This window comes from Mesoplodon bidens, assembly GCF_964165515.1.
Source record: "Mesoplodon bidens genome assembly, chromosome: 15".
NCBI lineage: Eukaryota > Metazoa > Chordata > Mammalia > Artiodactyla > Ziphiidae > Mesoplodon > Mesoplodon bidens.
The window spans coordinates 51,938,609-51,958,643 of NC_138171.1; the positions used below are offsets into that span (position 1 = coordinate 51,938,609).

General features: G+C 46.6%; 1 protein-coding gene across 1 annotated transcript in view; it reads left to right on the forward strand.

Annotated features, from left to right (window-relative positions):
• Positions 1 to 20,035, forward strand: part of SYT17 (synaptotagmin 17) — a gene marked incomplete at its 3' end in the record, with an annotated part of 76,067 nt that overhangs the window by 23,697 nt on the left and 32,335 nt on the right. The window contains exons 6-7 of the mRNA XM_081256754.1: positions 14,400 to 14,520; positions 16,272 to 16,427. Coding sequence (XP_081112880.1) covers positions 14,400 to 14,520; positions 16,272 to 16,427 — 277 coding nt within the window. The remainder of the gene's footprint in view (positions 1 to 14,399; positions 14,521 to 16,271; positions 16,428 to 20,035) is intronic.

Sequence of the window (20,035 nt, forward strand, 5' to 3'; positions counted from 1 at the left end):
CTGCCCAAGGTCACACAGTAAATGGCAGAGCCAGGCTTCATACCAGGCTCCCTGGGAGAAAAAGAGGGCAGTATAGAAAGGGTAGTGGAGTAGTTCATAAAAGCAAAGGAGGAATTGAACCCTGAAGGCTCCCAGGCAGCTCTGGGATCCTTTGGAGCAGATCTCCACAGACTTCTTTCTAGAGCAGCACTGTCCAGCAGAAGTATAACGTGAGCCACTTATGTCATCTGAAATCGCCTAGTGGCCACATTTAAAAAAAGAACCAGATGAAATTTATTCTGTACTATTTTATTTAATCTAATATAACTAAAATGTTATTTCCATGTGTAATCATCAGAAATTATTAGTGTGAATTTTTTTTTTTTTAGTGTGAAATTTTACATCTTCTTTCTACACTAGATCGTGGCCTCCATTGTCTGTTTCATGCTTACAGCACAGCTCAGGTCGGAGTAGCCATAGTTCAGATGGTCGGTGGCCACAGGAGGCTGGTGGTGTCTGTTCTGACAGCGCAGCACTAGAGCAAGAAGATGGATTGACTTGGATCCAAGGACGTGGGGTTGCTTTCTTTCTCTCTCTCCATTCCAGTTTCAAATTTCCAGGACACAGGGAATCCAGTGGGCCCGCACCTTGGGCTGGGTGTCTTGGGCAGGTGCTGTCAGTCACCCCCAGAAGGCGTGGCCCTGTTTGATCTGGGCAGTTACTTCAGTTGGCTTTGGCCTCAGGTTGCGTGTAATCCTCGTGCTGGGGGAAAGGAGAGAGGGAGAGATGAGATGGAGGATTTAGTTCCTGAAGTGCTTCTGCCCACACTGGTGACTCTGCCAGCTTCCTTGGCTCAGGTGCCCCTTTGAACTGGCACAGGAATTAAACTAGGCAGACAGGTCGGTGCATGGAGGCTGAAGGTCAGATCAACTTGCAGACACATCTGGAAGAAAGGCTGTACATCCTAGTGGGGGAACCCGCTGGGGAATAGCTCTTAACTCCCCACCATCCAGGGCTCTCTAGATGGCCCCTCACACATTCTCAAGGCCCATGGCAGAGGTCCCCTTTAGCACCAGGCCCTACTGAGGCCCCGGCCACCCCTGGATGGTCCAGGTGACTACACTACCTGCACTTCAAGCTTGTGTGATAGAGAAAGTTGGTTTCTGTGTGGCAACAGGGTGCTAACAGAGACTGCTTATCTGCAGCACGGAGAGGCCGGCCGCCCCTCATCTTCTGGTGGGAATGGGGGCTGGGACTTGCCTCCTGTGACATTTGTGAAGTGTGTCGGGACTCTTTGGGCCACCAGGGACACAACCCCAACTTAGGCTTCCTTTATAGGAGATGGGAGGAGAGATTCTGGCTCAGGAAATTAAGAACCCCTGGAGTTTCCTGAGCTTCAGGCACAGCCGGATCCAGAGGCTCAAACCTTGTTCTCAGAGCCACCTTTCTCTTTCTCCATCCTTCAGATAGACTCTATCATTAGACAGCCACCAGCCAGCTCACAGCCTGGCACCCTGTATTCACTTTCTATTGCTCCGTAACAATCACAAATTTAGCAGCTGAAAACAGCACCCCTTCCTTATCTCACACTTCCCAGGTACGGCTGAGCTGGGTGCTCAGAGTCCCACCAAGTTAAAATCAAGGTGTTGGCTGGGACTTTGATCTTATCTGAGGCTTGGCGTCCTCGTTCAAACTCCCTAGTTATTGGCAGAATTCGGTTTTGTGTGGTTGTAGACTGAGCCCTCAGCTCCTAGAAGCCTCCTGCAGTTCCTGCCTTGTGGCTTTCTCTACAGACGGCAGTTTCTTCAGGGTCAGCTTGAACCTGAACTGGAGAGTGTCTGCTGTTGCTCCTTATCTCTGACTTTGAAATCCTCTTTTTAAATGGTTCGCCTGATGAGGTCAGGCCCACCCAGGATAATCTCCCTTTTGGTGAACTCAGAGTAACTGATGAGGGACTTAATTACATCTGCAGACTCCCTTTACGTTTTCGTTAATGTAACCTGATCATGAGAGTGATGTTGGATCCTCTAAACAGGTCCCACCCACTCAAGGGGAGGGGATTGATTGTTCAGAGAGGGTAAACGGGGGGGGGTGGTGGTGGTTGTGCACCAGTCTTGGGGACCATCTTAGAATTGGATCTCCCACATCCCCCATGGAGGAGGACTCTGATTGGGTGGTTTGGTCACATGGCCATCTCTGAGCCCATCACCTGGCCAGCGAGAGGAGGAGTTACTCTAGTGGGGGGTGGGCGGGTGCCAAATGCCCAGGGTTAGCCCCACCCAAACCACAGCCAAAGAGGTTCTGATAAGTGGGAGGGATGCTAAACAGAAAGAAATAACAGATGTATCCTATAGGGCCCCTCCAAAACCTAAGACTGAGAGAAAGTGTGGATTTTCATAAGTGAGAGCTTTTAAGGGCAGCAGGTGTAAGAAAGGAAATGCCCTTCCTTCCTTCCTCCCTCCCTCCTTTTTTCCTTCCTCCCTCCCTCCCTCCCTCCTTCCTCCCTTCCTTCCTCCCTCCCTTCCTTTCCTTCCTTCCTTCCTTCCTTCCTCCTTCCTTCCTTCCTTCCTCCCTTCCATCAATAGATGTATTAGACTTACATCTGAGAGACCTGAGTTCTAATCCAGACTTGACGAAGTGTAAGTATGCCTTCATCTATTCAATAAACATTTACTGAGCACTTAGGGCACTAGTGTTGTCATAGGGACCACTTACTATGTGACCTTGGGTAAGTTACTTGACTCTTCTGAGCCTTAGTTTTCAGTGGGGGAAATGGGGATAAAAGCCCAAGAGCATAGTTGTCAAGAAGGCACAATCTGGAGCCAGCCTCCTTAGGTTCATACGCCGTAAACTGCTTTTACTCATAACACTTCTGACACCAAATGTGTGGGTTTTTTCCTCCACACCAGCAAATTCTCCATTTCTCTAGACACCAACTGGGAGTCCTGCAAGTCTGTTCGATTCTGATACTAACTGCTTGGAGTTAGCTCAGACCCCACAGGTTAAGGGCTCAGTCCCATAAGACTGCCCCCACTTCAGATGCCCAGTACAAGTCCCAGATTGTCAACCATACTTCTGACCCACCCAGCTATAAATCAGGGATTCTCACGACCTCTTCCTCAGGTTCCATAATTTGCTAAAATGGCTCACAAAACTCAGGAAGGCACTTACTATTATCAGTTTATTATAAAGAATACAACTCAGAATGGCCAAATGGAAGAGATGCTTAAGGCAAGGTATTGGGTGTGGGTTGAGGGCAGAGAGCGTCCATGCCCTCTCCAGGGGTACCACGTTCCCAGTACCTCAGTGTGTTCACCAGCTCAGAAGTTCTCTAAACCCTGTTATAAACCCTCTCCTCTTCCCAGACGATGGGGGTTGCGGCTGAGAGTTCCAACCCTCTAATCTTGCCTTGGTCTTTCTGGTGACCAGCCTCCATCTTGAAGCTATTTTGGGAGCCCCAGCCTAAATCAGTTACCTTATTAGCATACAGAGGATACTCATCACTTCAGAGATCCCAAGAGTTTTGGGAGATGTATGCCAGGAACTGGGCACAAAGACCAAATATGTGTTTCTCATTGTGTCACACCCCGGCTCTGCTCCCTGCTCACTATGTAAGGTCAGGCACAAGTCTTAACCTCCCCGTGGCTCAGTGTACTCATATGTGCAATGAGGATAATAACAGTCCCTCTCCCAGAGGGTTGTAGTAAAGATTAAATGGGAGGGGCTTCCCTGGTGGCGCAGTGGTTGAGAGTCCGCCTGCCGATGCAGGGACATGTGTTCGTGCCCCGCTCGGGGAAGATCCCACATGCCGTGGAGAGGCTGGGGCCCGTGAGCCATGGCCGCTGAGCCTGTGCGTCCGGAGTCTGCTCCGCAACGGGAGAGGCCACAACAGTGAGAGGCCCGTGTACCACACACACAAAAAAAGATTAAATGGGAAAGTAAAGGAAAGGGCTCAGAACTCAGGGCCTGGCACGTGGTGTGTTCTCAGTCGTGTTGGTCATCATCATCATCATCAACATCATCAACATCAACATCATCAACATCAACATCATCATCATCAACATCATCAACATCATCACCATCATCATCATCGGCATCATTATCATTATCAACGGGTTCTTTTGAGAACTGCATGAGATAATACATGCCACATGCTCCACCCCACGTGTGGTACAGAAGTATTCAGTCAATATTTTCTACTGCAGTTGTTCATTTATTTAGCGAACATGTTAGCAGGGTTTCCCACGTGCCAGCTCTAGTGCAGACTCTCAGTCTAGACAGAAGGTCTAGACAGTTAGAACCCAGTGTCCTAAGTTGTGCTCTGCACTGGGACCTCCCTGGGCTGAGGTTCCTGGGGGACATGTTCACTGCTCTGTGCCCAGTGCTGTGCCAGCGCCTGGCTCAGAGCAGAGCTTCTGTTTGTGGAATGAATGACATGTTGGTAGCATTTCCTCTGACGTCTGAGGCCTGTGGGAGGGGCCCCTGTCCCCACTTGGGGGTGGGGGGGAGCATGGAGGGAGGTTGGGTGGTCTGGGATGTTCCGTTTGCCTGGCACGTAGTGGGACCCTACAAGGAATTTCACAGCATGAGATAGAGGGAAACTGAAGCTGGGGAGTGAAGAACCTCATAGATGGCGTTTATCCTGAGGGGGGCATAGGGGCAGGAGCCACTGAAAGATGATAAGTAGCAGAGAAACCTGGCCAGGGTTGCATTTTAGGCTAATCCTCTGGGGTGTTTAGACCAGATAGGTTAGAGCTCACTCTCAACACTACTGATCTTGAGCCAGATCATTCTCTTTTAGGCGGGAATGAGTATTATTAACAGCATCTCTGGTGTCTACCCACTAGATGCCAGTAGCACCTCCTACCCCAGTTGTGACAACCAAAACTGTCTGCAGGCACTGCCAGATGTCCCCTGGAGGCACATAGCCTGATTGAGAAGCACTGGTTGAGAGAAGTGTGAGAGCAGAGGCGGGTGGCCTGTAACTAGTGGGCGAGGCGTCCTGCTGTGACTGAGGGCAGGGGTGGGTTCGGAGTCGAGGATGTTTAGTTGTTGGAAGTGACATGAGGGTCGAGGGTGAAGGAGGCCTCCTGGATCTTGTTCAGTTTGAGGGGCTTGCTGGCTGGGGGAGCTGGGCAGTGAGGAACAGGTGGGGATGAGTGGGGGTGGTGATGCATAGTTCATTTTGGGATGCCGGGGTTGAGGATGACCATTAAGCATCCATGTGGAGATTTCCTGTGGACTAAAGTTAAACTCCCTAAGTGATTGTGTCTGATCCCATCACTTGAAACACCTGTGTTATCAGTTTTTCTGGGGCACTTGTTTAAAATACGAATTCCCAGGCCCCTCCTATGAAGAATCTGATCAGGTAGGTTTGGGGAGACCCCGTAAATCCCCCAGGGATGCTTCTGATGAGGGCAGCTATGGAAACATGGAACTTTGTAAGCCTAGGCCTGTCCCCTGCCTGGATGGCTGGCCGTCACCTCACTCATAATACGTTCAAGACTGAACTGTTGATTTCTCCCCAGATTGCTCCTCCACACATGTTCTCCATATCCATCAGTGGTATCAGCATTTACCCCTAAACCTAGGAGTCTTATCCTTCAACCATCAGCAAACCATGCCAGCCCTACCAACCACTTCCAGTTTCCTCCACTCCGACTGTCCGGTCTAGGTCACCTTCACCTCTCACCTGGATTATCATAACTCTCCTATGGGTCTCCCTGCTTCATCCGTTTGCCTACCTCAATATATTCTCAAGACGGCAGCCAGGGAATCTAGTAAAATGAATATCAGCTCAGGTCTTCCTCCTGCTTCCAACTTTCCAGTGGTTTCCCATCTCATTCAAGATAAAACTTAAACAAGACCCAATCCCTTCTCCCTCCAACCTGTTTTTCCCTGATGGTGGCCTCCCTCACTCTGTTCCAGCCATACCAACTTTGTTGGGTTTCTCAAACACGCCAAGCATGGTCCTGCCTCAGGGCCTTTGCACGTGCTGTCTCTGCCTGGAATGCTCTCCCTCCAGATACCTGCATGGCTCCCTCCTTTCTTCATTTAGGTCTGCCCTCAATGTCACCATCTCAGAGAGGCCTTCCTTGACTTCCCTCTTTAAGAGCAGCCCCATCACTTTCTATCCGCTTAGGCAGCTTTATTTTTCTTCACAGTACTTACCACTAGCAGACTTTGCAAACTGATTTCTTTATTATCTCTTCCTTCCACTACAATGTGAAGATCAAGGGGATGGGGATTTTTTCCTGTCTTGTTCACTGCTGGTCCTCCAGTGCTTGGCACATAATAGATGTTCAATAAAAATATTTATGGAAGAGAAGCAAGTAAGGAAGAAAGGAAAGGAGAAGGAGGAAAGAAAACATATAAGGCTTAGGCAGGACTAGAACTCAAAAGAAATCAGCACGTTTGGGACACACAGAAAATATGATAGTTGAAACCCTAGGCATCAACAGCATTTACCAAGAAACACTGTATAATGTAAGAAGAAAAGGTGACCATGAGTTGAATTCTGGGGAAAACTGCATTTAAGGGCAGGGGACAAGGATTAGGAACTATAAAGACCAAGAAACAGAAGCTAGAGGGAGAGGGAAGGTAGGTGAGAACCCTGTCGTGCATGGCGACAGAACTGCAAGAAGAGCTGGTCTCCACTAGAACTTCGTGGGGTGTCTATTATACCCCCCGTTTTCCCCAGGAGGAGAGGAAAAGAGGCTCAGAGGGGTTCAGCAGCATGTCCAAGGCCACACAGTGAGTACGTGGTGGAGCTGGCACTGGGTTGTAGGGCTGTGACTCAGTCCTACTTATACCACCACTGTATCAGTTTCCTATGGCTGCTGTAACAAGTGACAACAGATCGGGTGGCTTAAAACAACAGGAAAGTGTTCTCTCCCAGTTCTGGAGGCTGGAAGTCCAAAATCAAGATGTTGGCAGAGTCAGGTTCCTTCTGGAGGCCTTGAGGGAGATTTGGTTCCATGATCTTTCTGAGGGACACAATTCAGCGCATACCAACCATCCTACCTCCAAATACTGGGGAAGGAAAGAGAGGTAAGGGTGAACATAGAAGGTGCAGCCCTGCCCCGGAGAAATGATAGTACATGAAAAGTAAAATAGCCTCATAAAAGAGTTTGTTACAAGAGGTGCAGAGAAGTGAATAATTACAACATGAGTGGAAGAGGGAGTCAGAAGGAGAGACAGCTTCCATCGGAAGAGGAAGGAGGTGCAGCCAGAGAGATCTTTTAAAAATGCACGTTGAATTAGGTGATTCTGTCTAAAGCCTTCTGTGGCTCCCTATTCCTCAGGATAAGTCCAAACTCCTTACCTGGCTGCAAGGCATGAGCTGACCTACTTTCTCCCCCAGCCTCAGCTCTGCACCTTGTCCTACCCCAGCCCTTCCCCCTTTACTTGTCCATATAGGCCTTTTCTGCTGTTCAGTGGACCTGCTCCTTGGACCTCACTCCTTGGCCCTCTAACTCCTGTCCCTACTTCTGCAGGGGAGTCTTAGGAAAGTCGGTTGCCACAGCACCCTGTTATTCTTCATAGCACACACCACAGTGCTAATTAAATCATCTGGTTATTAATTAGTTCTGCATAATAATTCATTAAATAATGTTTACTATCAGGAGCTGCATTACAGCGACCTTGACTGTCTTGCTTACTGCTGTGTCCTTTGGGTCTAGCATGACTGCCCAGTCAACAGATCATTATTGAGCACCTACTGTATGCTAGCCCTGTGCCTGACATGTGGTAGACACGCTATACATATCTGTGGACTGGATGGTTGGGTAGGGAGTGGTCTAATGAGGTGACTAAGACACAAGAGAAGCAGAGGGGGGCTTTCTGTGCAGAAGTGGGTTGAGCAGACGAAAGAAGGGTCTGGGGCTGGACCCTGCTGACTCGAAAGCCCTCCCTTGGCTGGCAGAGCTTCTCCCAGCCACTTGCCTGCAAGTGCCCTGGCCCATCCTGGATGCTGCTGCTGCTGCTTCTACTAAAGGGGGACTCTCCCTAACTGTCCACTGTTGGTCCTTCATTATGGACACTGGGTAGCTGGAGACAGGGCTTCATGTCTGCCATTCAGGTTTGGGTTGATAGTGTTGCATATTATGGCGGCATCTCTGCTAGAACAGCTTTCTTTGCTACAAGATGCTCACTGGGGGCCCAATGTAGAATAGAGTCAGTATCTAACTCTTTCAAGATGCTTGAGTGGATCTGAAGTAGGTTGATCTGATTTGGACAGCCATTGAGCACTAGGCATAAACTCTCAGACATGAGAAGATTGAGCCTCTCTCCCATCTTCCCTGGAAGGTTTAGCTTCATACGCAGGATATAAACAAACATTTCTCTTGGCCAGCATTCACCCAGGGTCTGTTCTATACCTGGGGAGATGGACGGAGGTAACATAGACTCACTACCCTTGACAGCCTCATGGGCAGAAAGATAGGAGAGAAGAGGGTCACTACCTCAGAAATGAAAACAGAGCCTTACCTCACACCATACACAAAAACCAAGTCCAGATGGTCCAAGGACCTTTTGAAAAGCCAAACTTTAAGTTTTAGAAGGGAAAAAAGGAGAATATCTTTATGACCTAAGAATAGCAATGCATTTCTGAAAAAGTCATAAAGTATGAACCATAGAGGAAAAAGATAAATGCATTCTACCACTTTAAAACTATAAACTTCTGGGCTTCCCTGGTGGCGCAGTGGTTGAGAGTCCGCCTGCCGATGCAGGGGACACGGGTTCGTGCCCCGGTCCGGGAAGATCCCACATGCCGCGGAGAGGCTGGGCCCGTGAGCCATGGCCGCTGAGCCTGCATGTCCGGAGCCTGTGCTCCACAACGGGAGAGGCCACAATAGTGAGAGGCCCGCATACCAAAAAAAATAAAAAAATTAAAAAATCCTACTTATCTTTCTTTTTTCTAGCTTTATTGAGATATAATTGATATAGAACATTGTGTAAGTTTAAGGGGTACAATGTGATGACATATATAGATGTGTACATTTTGAAGTGACTACCGTGATCAGCTTAGTTAACACATCCTATCTATCTGTTAGAGATTAACTCAAATGCATCCTGAGTGAAGCCTTCCCTAATCATGCCCCTCCCAAGAGTGGGTTGTGCTTCAGTCTTACACTAGGTCTGGTTCATATGGCTCATTAACAGTTAGGGCCTATAACATTTTTTTAATTGAAGTGAAATTCACATAACGTCAATTTAACCATTTGAAAGTGTACAATTCAGTGGCATTTAGTACATTCTCAACATTGTGTGACCATCACCTCTCTCTACTTCCAGGACATTTCTATCACTCCCAAGGAGACTCTGTACCCACTAAGCAGTCACTCCCCATTTCCCCCTCCTCCCAGATCCTGGCAACCACTAATCTGCTTTTTGTCTCTATGGATTTACTGATTCTGGATATCTCATGAATAGAATTACACAAGATGTGGTTTTGTGTCTGGCTTCTTTCACCTAGCATCATGTTTTTAAGGTTCACCTACACAACACTGTAGCATGTATCAGTACTTCATCCCTTTTTATGACTGAATAATATTCCATTGTATGGATAGATCACATTTTGTTCATCCATTCATCCACTGATGGACATTTGGGCTGTTTCCACCTTTTGGCTACTGTGAATAGTGCAGCTGTGAAATTCATGTGCACATATTTCTGTTCTCTTGAGTATATACCTAGGAGTGAAACTGCTGGATCATATGGTATCTGTATGTTTAACCTTTCATGGAATGGCCAAACTGTTTAGAGTTTACAGCAGAGCAGCTGTACCACTTTACATGCCCACCAGCAATGTACAGGATTCCAATTTCTCCACATCTGTGCCAACACTTGTTATTTTCTGTTTGTTTTTAAAATAACCATCCTAGTGAGCATGAGGCCCCTGGAATTTTTATTTTTTTATACCTTCCGTAGTCTTCCCCAACAGACTGACTTGTTGATGGCTGGGATTATGCTTTAATTGGCAGCAACATGGTGTGAGAGTTAATGCAGGGGCTGAGCTTGCATCCTGTCCTTCTTTATGATTTCTTGAGTCACTTGGCTTCTCTGAGCTGGAATCCCTTCATCTGTAAAATGGAAATTTCTAGGGCTATTGAAGGGAAGAAATGAGATTGAGCCTTAACTTGCTGGGGTCAGTGCCTGTCCTAGGGTGATTTCTCCATAAAGGTTTGCTGTAATTACCGTGTTCATGACTTTCCAGGCCCAGACCCCAATAACTTGAATAAATGTTTGTTAAATGAATCAGCCCTTCAATATTGCTCAGTTAGCCTTCTTTTCTATTTCTACCAACTGTTTCCCAAATTCCAGACAGCTGTCTTGCAAACTGATCACTCCCAAGACAGAGGGAAAGAGGGGCTCGATCAATGGAACGGCTTCCCCGGAAAAATAGAACATGAAAACCTTGATATGCTTGTGTTGGGGGTGGAGCACCGGGAGGGCACAGGGAGCTTGTATCCTACTACGGGAAGGAAGACTAAAAGAAGCTCTTAGATGACAAACAACCTTCTTAGAAAGGTGATGACACCAGGAAGCTGCCTCGTTGAGGGTTCAGTCAATGGCCTCAGGGGAGGGAAAGAGCAGCTCTCTAGCTCTCTCCACTCCAGAAAGCACTCTCCACTTAGAGAGGGCTTGAGGGCCTCTTTTAGGCGCTGAGGGCTCAGGAGCTGGCAACCAGGGGTGAGCAGGCTCCCACCCGGTCAGCCGCTGGGCAGCTTTCTCTGGCTCTGGGGACCCTTCCAGAATCCACCTCTTCTCACCCTCCAGCCACACTGGCCTTCCCTCTGTTCTTGAACACACAGGCTTGGTTTCTCCCTCTTTTCACTTGCTGTTCTCTCTGCCTGGTGTGTCCCCCACCTCCAAGCTCACCTCACAGAGAGGCCTCGCCCTCTGACCACCCTGGCTCACATAGCGGTCCCCACGTCTGCCCCATCGGTCACCACTCTCTTGCCTGACTTTTCTTGCTTTCTTTTTTAATATTTATTTTGTGTTTTTAAATGAAATATTTCTAACATAAAACAATAAAACAAACACCCACGTACCCATCTCCCAGACTTGACAAGGGCTAATGTTCTGCGCTACTTTAGAGCTTTCCTTTTAATCAACTTTATCGAAGTATAATCTACATACAATAAATACATACATTTTAAATATATAGTTTATTGATTTGGGGGCAAATGCACCTGTGTAACCACTACCACAATCAAGATACAGAATATTTCCATATCCCCAGAAAGGCCCCTCACCTCCCGTACCCTGCAGGAGTTTTCTTCCTGGTACTCAACATTATCTGAAATCACCTCATTCATGAACTTTTTAGTCTGTTTCCTGTCTGTCTTCACCACCAGAGTATATGTTCTACAAAGGCAGGGACTGTATCCCATTCCCAGTCCAGGCACATAGTAGGCCCACAAGCAATCTATGGAAGCCATGATATTGTCTTCATTATCCTTGTGTGTACACATCCCAACACACATGTCTGAGGATATCTGTGGGGTACGTTGCTGGGAATGGAACTATTGGGTTAAAGAATATTTACTCTTGTTATCACAAAAGAGACATCTACCCCCCTTTCTCTTGTCTATCCAGGGTTTCTCAACCTCTGCACTGTTGCCATTTGGGCCTGGATCATTCTTTGTTTGGGGTCCGGGACTTACACTAGATTTGGGTATCCTACAAAGGGAAGGGTGCCAGGAGCATCCCTGACCCCAGTTGTGAGAACCCAGAATGTTTCCAGACATTGGCAAATGTCCCCTGGGGGCAAAATTGTCCCCAGTTGAGAACCACTGGTCTGTGTATGGAGGCTAATTTCTTGCCATCCTAAATTGTTCCTCAGTTGAGCCCATCCCTAAACAAACTACCCTCGACAACTAGATTGGTTGAATCCATTTTTTGCCCTGTTTATGCACCTCAGCTGACTGAATTACAAGTCCTGATGGCTGTCTTTACAGCTACATCATCAAAGGAGATGCTGGTTTGTTTAAGAAGCAGGGAAGGCATCACTCTGACTTATAAACCTGGGAGGAACAAAAAGTCCACAGGACATGAATGACTTCTCCATGGCCTGGGCACCAGCATAATTCACAGCATTCTTTGCCTGAGGACAAATATGTCTTCAGGGTCATGCTCTGAAGGTGCAGCATCTTCCAGGCCTTCAAGAACAAGAATGAAACCCCTAGCGAATGCGTAAAGGGCTCTGAACTTCTTTGATTACTCAGGACACTGAGTTGGCCGTTTCTTTCTTGAAAAATCTGCAAGCTTATGTGCCCAGAGCTGGACAGCAGGAACCTAAAGGGCGAAGGAGGACAGGTGGGGACCCAATGACGTGAAGAGGCAGGTTCCATCTAGAGGGCACTGCATTGTGGCCAGATGTTGCCAGGTGGGAATGTGGGCCCAGCCTTGCCAGACCTTCCTGTTTTTCAAGAAAGACAAGAAATCCAGACTTTTTTTAGTGTGAAAAATCTTGATTCTTAAATTTTATAATTATTAACAAGGAATTATCTGTTTAAACATGATGTGAACCAAACAAAACGCATCTACAGGCTGCCAGTCTGCAACCTCTGAGTTAATTTACAAGGTTGTTTCTTGTTTGGGGACTAAGTCACTCGGTTCAGAAATCTTTTCGTTTGACTCTTCATCTAGTCAACAAATCTTTATTGAGTATCTACGGAGCATTGTTCTAGAGCTGCCACTTGGCATTAATTTGCTCAAATGACTGACACCAAAAGGGATAGAGATTATGGGTGTGTGAGTGGGTTGGTGGATGAAGAATGGTTGGATAGATGGATGGGTGGATAGATAGATAGGCCAGATAGATCAATCTGATCTTTTAGAGATACATGCTAAAATATTACAGATGAAATAATGTGATGTTTGGGAATTACTTCAGGATAATACAGGGAGTTGAACGAGGGGATAGGTGAATCAAGATTGGCCATGTGATGATAATTGTTGAAGCTGAGTGATGGTGGCTATGAGGAGTTTCCTTATACTCTTCTGCCTTCTTTTGAATATGATTGGAAATTTCCCATACTAAAAATATTTGTTTTAATGTCCTTATCAGTTAGAAATGCACTCTGAAAGAGATATAGGTAAAATGACGTCATGTCTGGGACTTGGTTTAAAATATTCAGGTAAAAATTTTCACAAGTCAGGGTATAGATGTGCTATGACCTGAATGTTTGTGTTCCCCTCCCCACCACCTGCAAATTTGCGTGTTGGAATCCTGACACCCAGTATGATGGTGTCAGAAGGTGGAGCCTTTGGGAGGGTGATTAGGTCATGAAGGTGGAGCCCCCCTTGAATGGGATTAGTGCCCTTACTAAAACTCCAGAGAACTTTCCAGCCCTCTGCTGCGGATACAGTGAGAAGTCCGCAACCCTGAAGAGGGCCCTCACCCAACCATGTAGGCACCCTGATGTCCCAGCCTCCAGAGCTGTGAAAAATAAATTTCTGTTGTTCATAAGCTACCCTGTCTGTGGTATTTTGTTATTATAGCAGCCTTGTTAAAACAAGATTAAACATCCTTCAGCAAAATGTTGATAATTGGTACAATTGGGTGATGGTTATATGGAGATTCATTGAACTGGCGCATTTAATTTGTATATGGTTGAAATTTTCTACAGTTAAAAAAATGTTTAAAGGGATAGAGAGGTGGGGCCCTCTTGTTTCTAGGTACTTTTGGAAGTATGGAGTCATGTACTGGGTGCATATGTAAATTTCCCATGAGTGTGGTAGTGTTGACAGCAGAGGAATGGGTACTCTTTAACAAGGGATGTCACAGTCTGAGCTTGCCTTGGTGAGGCGAGATGCATGGACTCTGTTGTGGACTCAGCCTGTAGGTTGAGAACAGATTTCTCACCTGGATGGTTTCCCTGCAGGGTGGTCTTCCTCCCTGTTACCCTGCAGGGAGGCAGAATAGCACAATGGTCAGAGAATCTGGAATCAGCCTCTCTGGCTCCAAGTGCCAGCACTACCACTTTCTAGCTGTGGGTGGTCTTGGACATGTTTCTGAGCCTCTGTTTCCTCTGAGCCTCAGTTTCCTCTCTTATTAAATGTAACACTCATATCTCACAGACTCGTTATGAAGATTGAACTAATAATTACATGTTAAGCACTTAGCACAGAGCTCGACATGTAGCATTTATGTATTATCATTACTGATGCTTTTGTTCTTACTATATTGTGGCTTCTCTGAAACATTCTAAGAGCAGAACAAACTTTCTGAAATAGATGGAAGAAAATAAGTGGGGACAGAGGCTAAAAGAAGTCAAAGAAAGAGGCACTTACTGTCAGCTGATCCACCCACAGAAGTCCATTTGTGAGCTGCTAGAATCAGTTTCCTGCATGATAGGTACAAAAAGAATACCAAGAAAATGCACCTTCCTGACCATATCCTTCCTCCGCAGAATGAGGTAGAGCTGGGGGAGCTGCTTCTGTCACTGAATTATCTCCCGAGTGCTGGGAGACTGAACGTTGATGTCATTCGAGCCAAGCAACTTCTTCAGACAGATGTGAGCCAAGGTTCAGGTACTGTGTGGCCTCTCCTTCCCCCATTTCTTTAGCAAGCCATCTATGTTTGTTTGACACAAGGGACCTGATTTTCTGCATCCTGGATACTATTAATTAATAACGACCCTTTGAGGGTAAAATAGCATCCAGATCTAGGATGTTAGTTCAAGAGGAAGAATAAACGATCGGTTGTTTCTTAGGATGAGGCAGGTAAGTGATACCATTCCAGTTACTCCATTTGAAGCAGGGGTTTGACCGAGACCAGGTGTGATAACTACTGAAATCTAGATCCTCTTTGTACACATGCAGCCCCAAAGAAGTTACTTGCCTTTCCAGATGCTATGCATGTAATGGAGACACCATGCTCCAGGTGGCGGTAGCGTGCACTGACCATGCATTCTAATCTGTGAGAGCGGTGGACACACCCTGAGGTTCTTTTCCCAGCTCTTTTCAAGAGTAGCATAAGTCTTTATAAATCCCAGCTCTGAAAAGACTGTTGTATTTAAAGTGCCTATAACACACCAATTCAAACGTGACTTTTAATGAAATAGAACAGATTACATTCCATTTGTATGTAGCTTTCCCATGACAGCAAAGGATATTATCATGAAAGCAGCCATGGTTCCTCAGTAGTGGAAGTACAGTCTTCTCTAAGTGCAATAGCTAAAATAAATTACTTTTGCTATAAAGTGACAGCTGAATTTAGAAGACAACTTGTATTCTCAAAAGCCACATTATAGGGCTTCCCTGGTGGTGCAGTGGTTGAGAGTCCGCCTGCCGATGCAGGGGACACGGGTTTGTGCCCCGGTCCGGGAGGATCCCACATGCCGTGGAGCGGCTAGGCCCGTGAGCCACGGCCGCTGAGCCTGTGCGTCTGGAGCCTGTGCACTGCAACAGGAGAGGCCACAACAGTGAGAAGCCCGCATACCGCAAAAAAAAAACACACAAAAAAACACACATTATAAAAACAGGTTTTGAAGGGGCCAGTAGAGGGAATGGTATTAAGGCTGGAGAGTTTCAGAATCACCACAATGGGAGAGTCAGTATGATAAAATGATTAAAGGCTCCAGAGTCAAACTGCCTGGAACCAAAGCCTAGTTCTACTGCTTATAAATAATGTGGCCTTGGGGAAGTTACTTAACCTCTATAAGCCTCAATTTCTCCATCTGAAAAATTGAGATAACAGTATTCATCTTACTGGGTTGTTTAAACAAATACAAAATTAGATAATGTACATGAATCTCTTTGTAAACCATAAAGTGATCTGAGAATAACAGTTATAATTCTGTTTTTCCCTGTACGGGCTATGGGCTCACTGACATGTTAATGGGTCTCTAAGGGCAGAAAACTAGGACAGGCTCTGGGTCTAGCTCTTCTTCCACTAGCCTGATCTTAAACAAATCATTTCCTGTCTTGAGTCCTCAGTTTCTGCATCTGTAAAATGAACTCAATGCCTGACACACGGAAGGAGCTCAATAAATTTTGGATGGCTAGAGTAAGAGAGAAAGGGATGAGCAGATAAGCAGCTGGATGGGAAAAAGGAAGAATATGTAATAGATGGATAGATGGGAAAATGGATGAATGAAAGGAGGAGTGGAAACCTGGAATGGATGGACTGATGAGAAATGAAAGGATGGGTCAGTGGTTGGGCTGTCAAATGGATGGGAAGTTGGATGGATAGGTGGGTGGGTGGATGGATGGATAGATGGATGGATGGATGGATTGGGTTTCCTGATCTCCAACGCTATGATTCTGTATCCAATTCTCAGATCCCTTTGTGAAAATCCAGCTGGTACATGGACTCAAGCTTGTGAAAACAAAGAAGACATCCTTCTTAAGAGGCACAATTGATCCTTTCTACAATGAATCCTTCAGCTTCAAAGTTCCCCAAGAAGAACTGGAAAATGCTAGCCTAGTGTTTACAGGTAGGTAGTGTTCCACACATTAATGAACTGCAGGTGAGGCATATTCAATGTATTGTCCTAGGGATAGAAGGTGATCTAGAGAGGGTGATGTTTAAGAACTTCTCATATGGTATTCAGCTACCTGGGTTTGAACTCACCATTTGTGGACTTGGAAAAGATTCATAGAACCACAAAGTATAATTGTTACAAATGTAAATTTTGGAGCCAGATTTCCTGGCACTTCCACATAATTACTAAAGTCTTGGGCAAGTTACTTAGCCCAGGGGCTTCCAACCCCCAGTTTGCGGACCGGTACTGGTCTGCGGCCTGTTAGGAACCAGGCTGCACAGCTGGAGGTGAGCGGCAGGGGAGCGAGCGAAGCTTCAACTGCTGCTCCCCATTGCTCGCATTATTGCCTGAACCATCCCCCGCATCGCTCATATTATCACTTGAACAACTGTTCCACCCCCAACCTCCGTCTGTGGAAAAATTGTCTTCCATGAAACCCTGGTGCCAAAAAGGTTGGGGACCGCTGACTTAGCCTCTCTGAGCCTCAGTTTCTTCCATCTATAAAACGTGAGCAATAATAGTACTTGCTTCATAGGTTTGTCGTGAAGATTAAGTAAATTGTGTCTTTGAGATAATAGTAAGTGCTGTGTTAGCTTTGACAGTATGATGATTCAAGTGGCTTATGGTCTAATAGGGAAACATGAGAAAATAGGATCACCTAACTCTGAGAGGAGGATTTTGAAAGGCTTCCCAGAGGACATGGTATTTAAGTAGAGGCTTCAGGTGCCACACTCTGGCTGGATCTATTGTTTCCAGGGTGTAATTTAATCTACTGTTTCCAGAGTGTATTAGTTATCACCCCAAACTTTAGTGACTTAAAATAATCAACACTTATTATCTCATAGTTCCTGTAGGTCAAGAATCCAGTCATAGATTTGCTGGGTGCTTCTGGCTGAGGTTCTCTGGCAAGGCTGCAATTAAGGTATTGGCGGGGGCTGCAGTCTCATCTGAAGGCTCAACTGGAGGTAGGGTGGGGATCTGTTTTCAAGATCTCTCACATAGTTGTTGGCAGGAATCGTTCCTTGCAAAATGTTGGCTTGAGACCTCAGTTCCTTCCTTGGTGTTAGCCAGCGACCTTGCCCGCATGGGCTGCTTCATAGGGCAGTGCACAACATGGCAGATGGCTTCCGTTAGAGTGGGCAAGTGAGGGAGTAAGAGAGGGTGAGCAAGACGGAAGCTCGAGTCTTTTTGTAACCCAGTCTTGGAAGTGACGTCCTATCACTTTTGCCATATTCCACTCATTAGAAGCAACTCGCTAGGTCCAGCTCACATTCAAGGGGAGGGGATGATACAAGGGTGTGAGCAACTCGCTAGGTCCAGCTCACATTCACGGGGAGGGGGTGATACAAGGGTGTGAATAATTCGCTAGGTCCAGCTCACATTCAAGGGGAGGGGAGGATACAAGGGTGTGGATACTGGAAGGCAGGGATCATTGGAGCCAATTTAGAAGCTGCCCCCACCCGCACAAGGTAGTTAGTAGAAGTAATGGTTATTATTTCCTGTATCCTTTTCACAGACCTCACCTCTATTATTGCTAATATTCATCATAGTCCACCCTGTCAAGTCAACATCATCCTCATCCATTTACAGGGCAGGGGACTGAGGCCTAAAACATAAGCAGTCCACCCAGAGTCTCAAGCTGGTAAGAGTCAGGATTCAAGCTCTGGTCTTGCTAGCTCCTAAAATCAAGGGATCTGCATTTCTTCGAGCACCCAAGTAGTGCTGGCATTAGGGATCTGACATCATACTTTGAGGAGTCCTGCTCCAGAGTAATTGGAAAAACCTTCATCTGTTTAGATCCAGTCTAGAATCCTTGGTGCAGGTGTCCCAAGAAAGCAGGCCATGGCTGAAAAATCCTTGCATGCAATCCTTCTGCTGCACAAGCTTATTGCTTCTCATCCCCAAGACTGCTAATGTTCGGTGCTCCAAGACCCCTCTGAGGCAGGCTGGTTCTGGGCTTTCTCAAGACCTGTCACCCAGAGCATCTGCATCGAATCAGGGCCACCTGCCCTAGCAGACGTAATGATTTCTGATAGAGCCTGTGATGGCTTCTGTCCAGATTGAGTTACCAACAGACAAGGACCCCACTCCCTGCAAGGTTTCAGGTCAAGACAAGACAGTGATTCCACTGACTCCTTAAAAGTAGCCAGCAGGCAGTGGGAACCATGTTGAACCAAGACTGGATCCAAGTATGGAATATCGATTCCTACATCCCTCCTGAGAATAAAGGACTTAACGTTGCACCTTTAGATCAGGAAGGGGTTCGGGCAGGGGGCAAGTTGCATTGAGAGAGCCCGTGTGGAAAGTCCTGACACTTCTGTATTTTACTTAAAATTTTATGACAAAAGTAGCACATGCTTGTGAGTGATACAACCGAAGGATGTGTATGGACCAGGATAACCATACAAGAAGACCTCAAAGGACCGTTATGTAGATTAATGAGATCCATTCATAGTCAATGCTGAGCACTGTGCCAGGCACAAAGCAAGCCCTCAGCTAACTGTTTGCTATTATTAAAAGGAAATTTTACTCTCTTCCTCACCCTCCTTCCAGGCCCTTCTCCCTGAAGTCGCCACCTTTAACGTCCTGGTGTGTCTCACTCCACACTTTTCCCCTTGTTCACACAAATATCATCCACATATGGAAGAGTCAGTTCTTTTAAAAAGTTATTCATTAATTCCAGAACTGTGTATTAAGCAATCCCTGCTCTTGTGGGGGTTTCTGGACCATTCTGTGAACGTCACTCTGAAACTTGCTTCTGTTTCATTAACAATGAATGTGCTCAGTCCCTCCAGGTCAATGCAAATATGAATGGATCTAACTCTTTGTTTTTAATAACTGCATTATATACCATCACATGGTATACTGTGATAAAAAGCCAAGGTTATTTATTCTGGGGGCAGGGGTAGGAGTGTGTGACAGAGCTTCAGAGCATGTGATAGGAACTCTGGAGTACACTCCCCAGAAAAATACACAGAAGGACAGAAAATTTTGCACACAGTTCAGAGGTGTTTTGAACCCCTTGAATCCCATCTGTGAGGCCAGTACGGCAGAAGCCTCGGCAGAAGCCTCAAACCGGAGTGGCGCTCCCAGCCCCACCTCCCCAACGTACATCTCTCATTTGACATCCTCCCTCCCCCAACTTTAGGGGGCAGTTGTCAGCTGCGGCCATCAGCAAGGCCTGTGCTCTCCATTTGTGGAAGACCTGCTTCTCTCCTTTAAAGGTTGGCATTTCAGGCCCCTAGCTCGGGTTTCTCTCCTCAGGTTAAAAGCCCATTGAAAATATTCTTTGTAGAGCAGGAAGGATTGCAGGCCTCTGTGCCCACTTAAGCAAGGAATTCTCAAGCCTGGCTGTACTTTAGAATCAGCTGGGAGCTTTAAACTGCTACCAGTGGCCAGATGCCACCCCAGAGACTCTGATTCAGCTGGGCTAAGCCGGGGTCCTGGGCTCTCTATAAATATCTATTTTTTTAACAGCCGCGTAGCACAGGGAGATCAGCTCGGTGCTTTGTGACCGCCTGGAGGGGTGGGATAGGGAGGGTGGGAGGGAGACGCAAGAG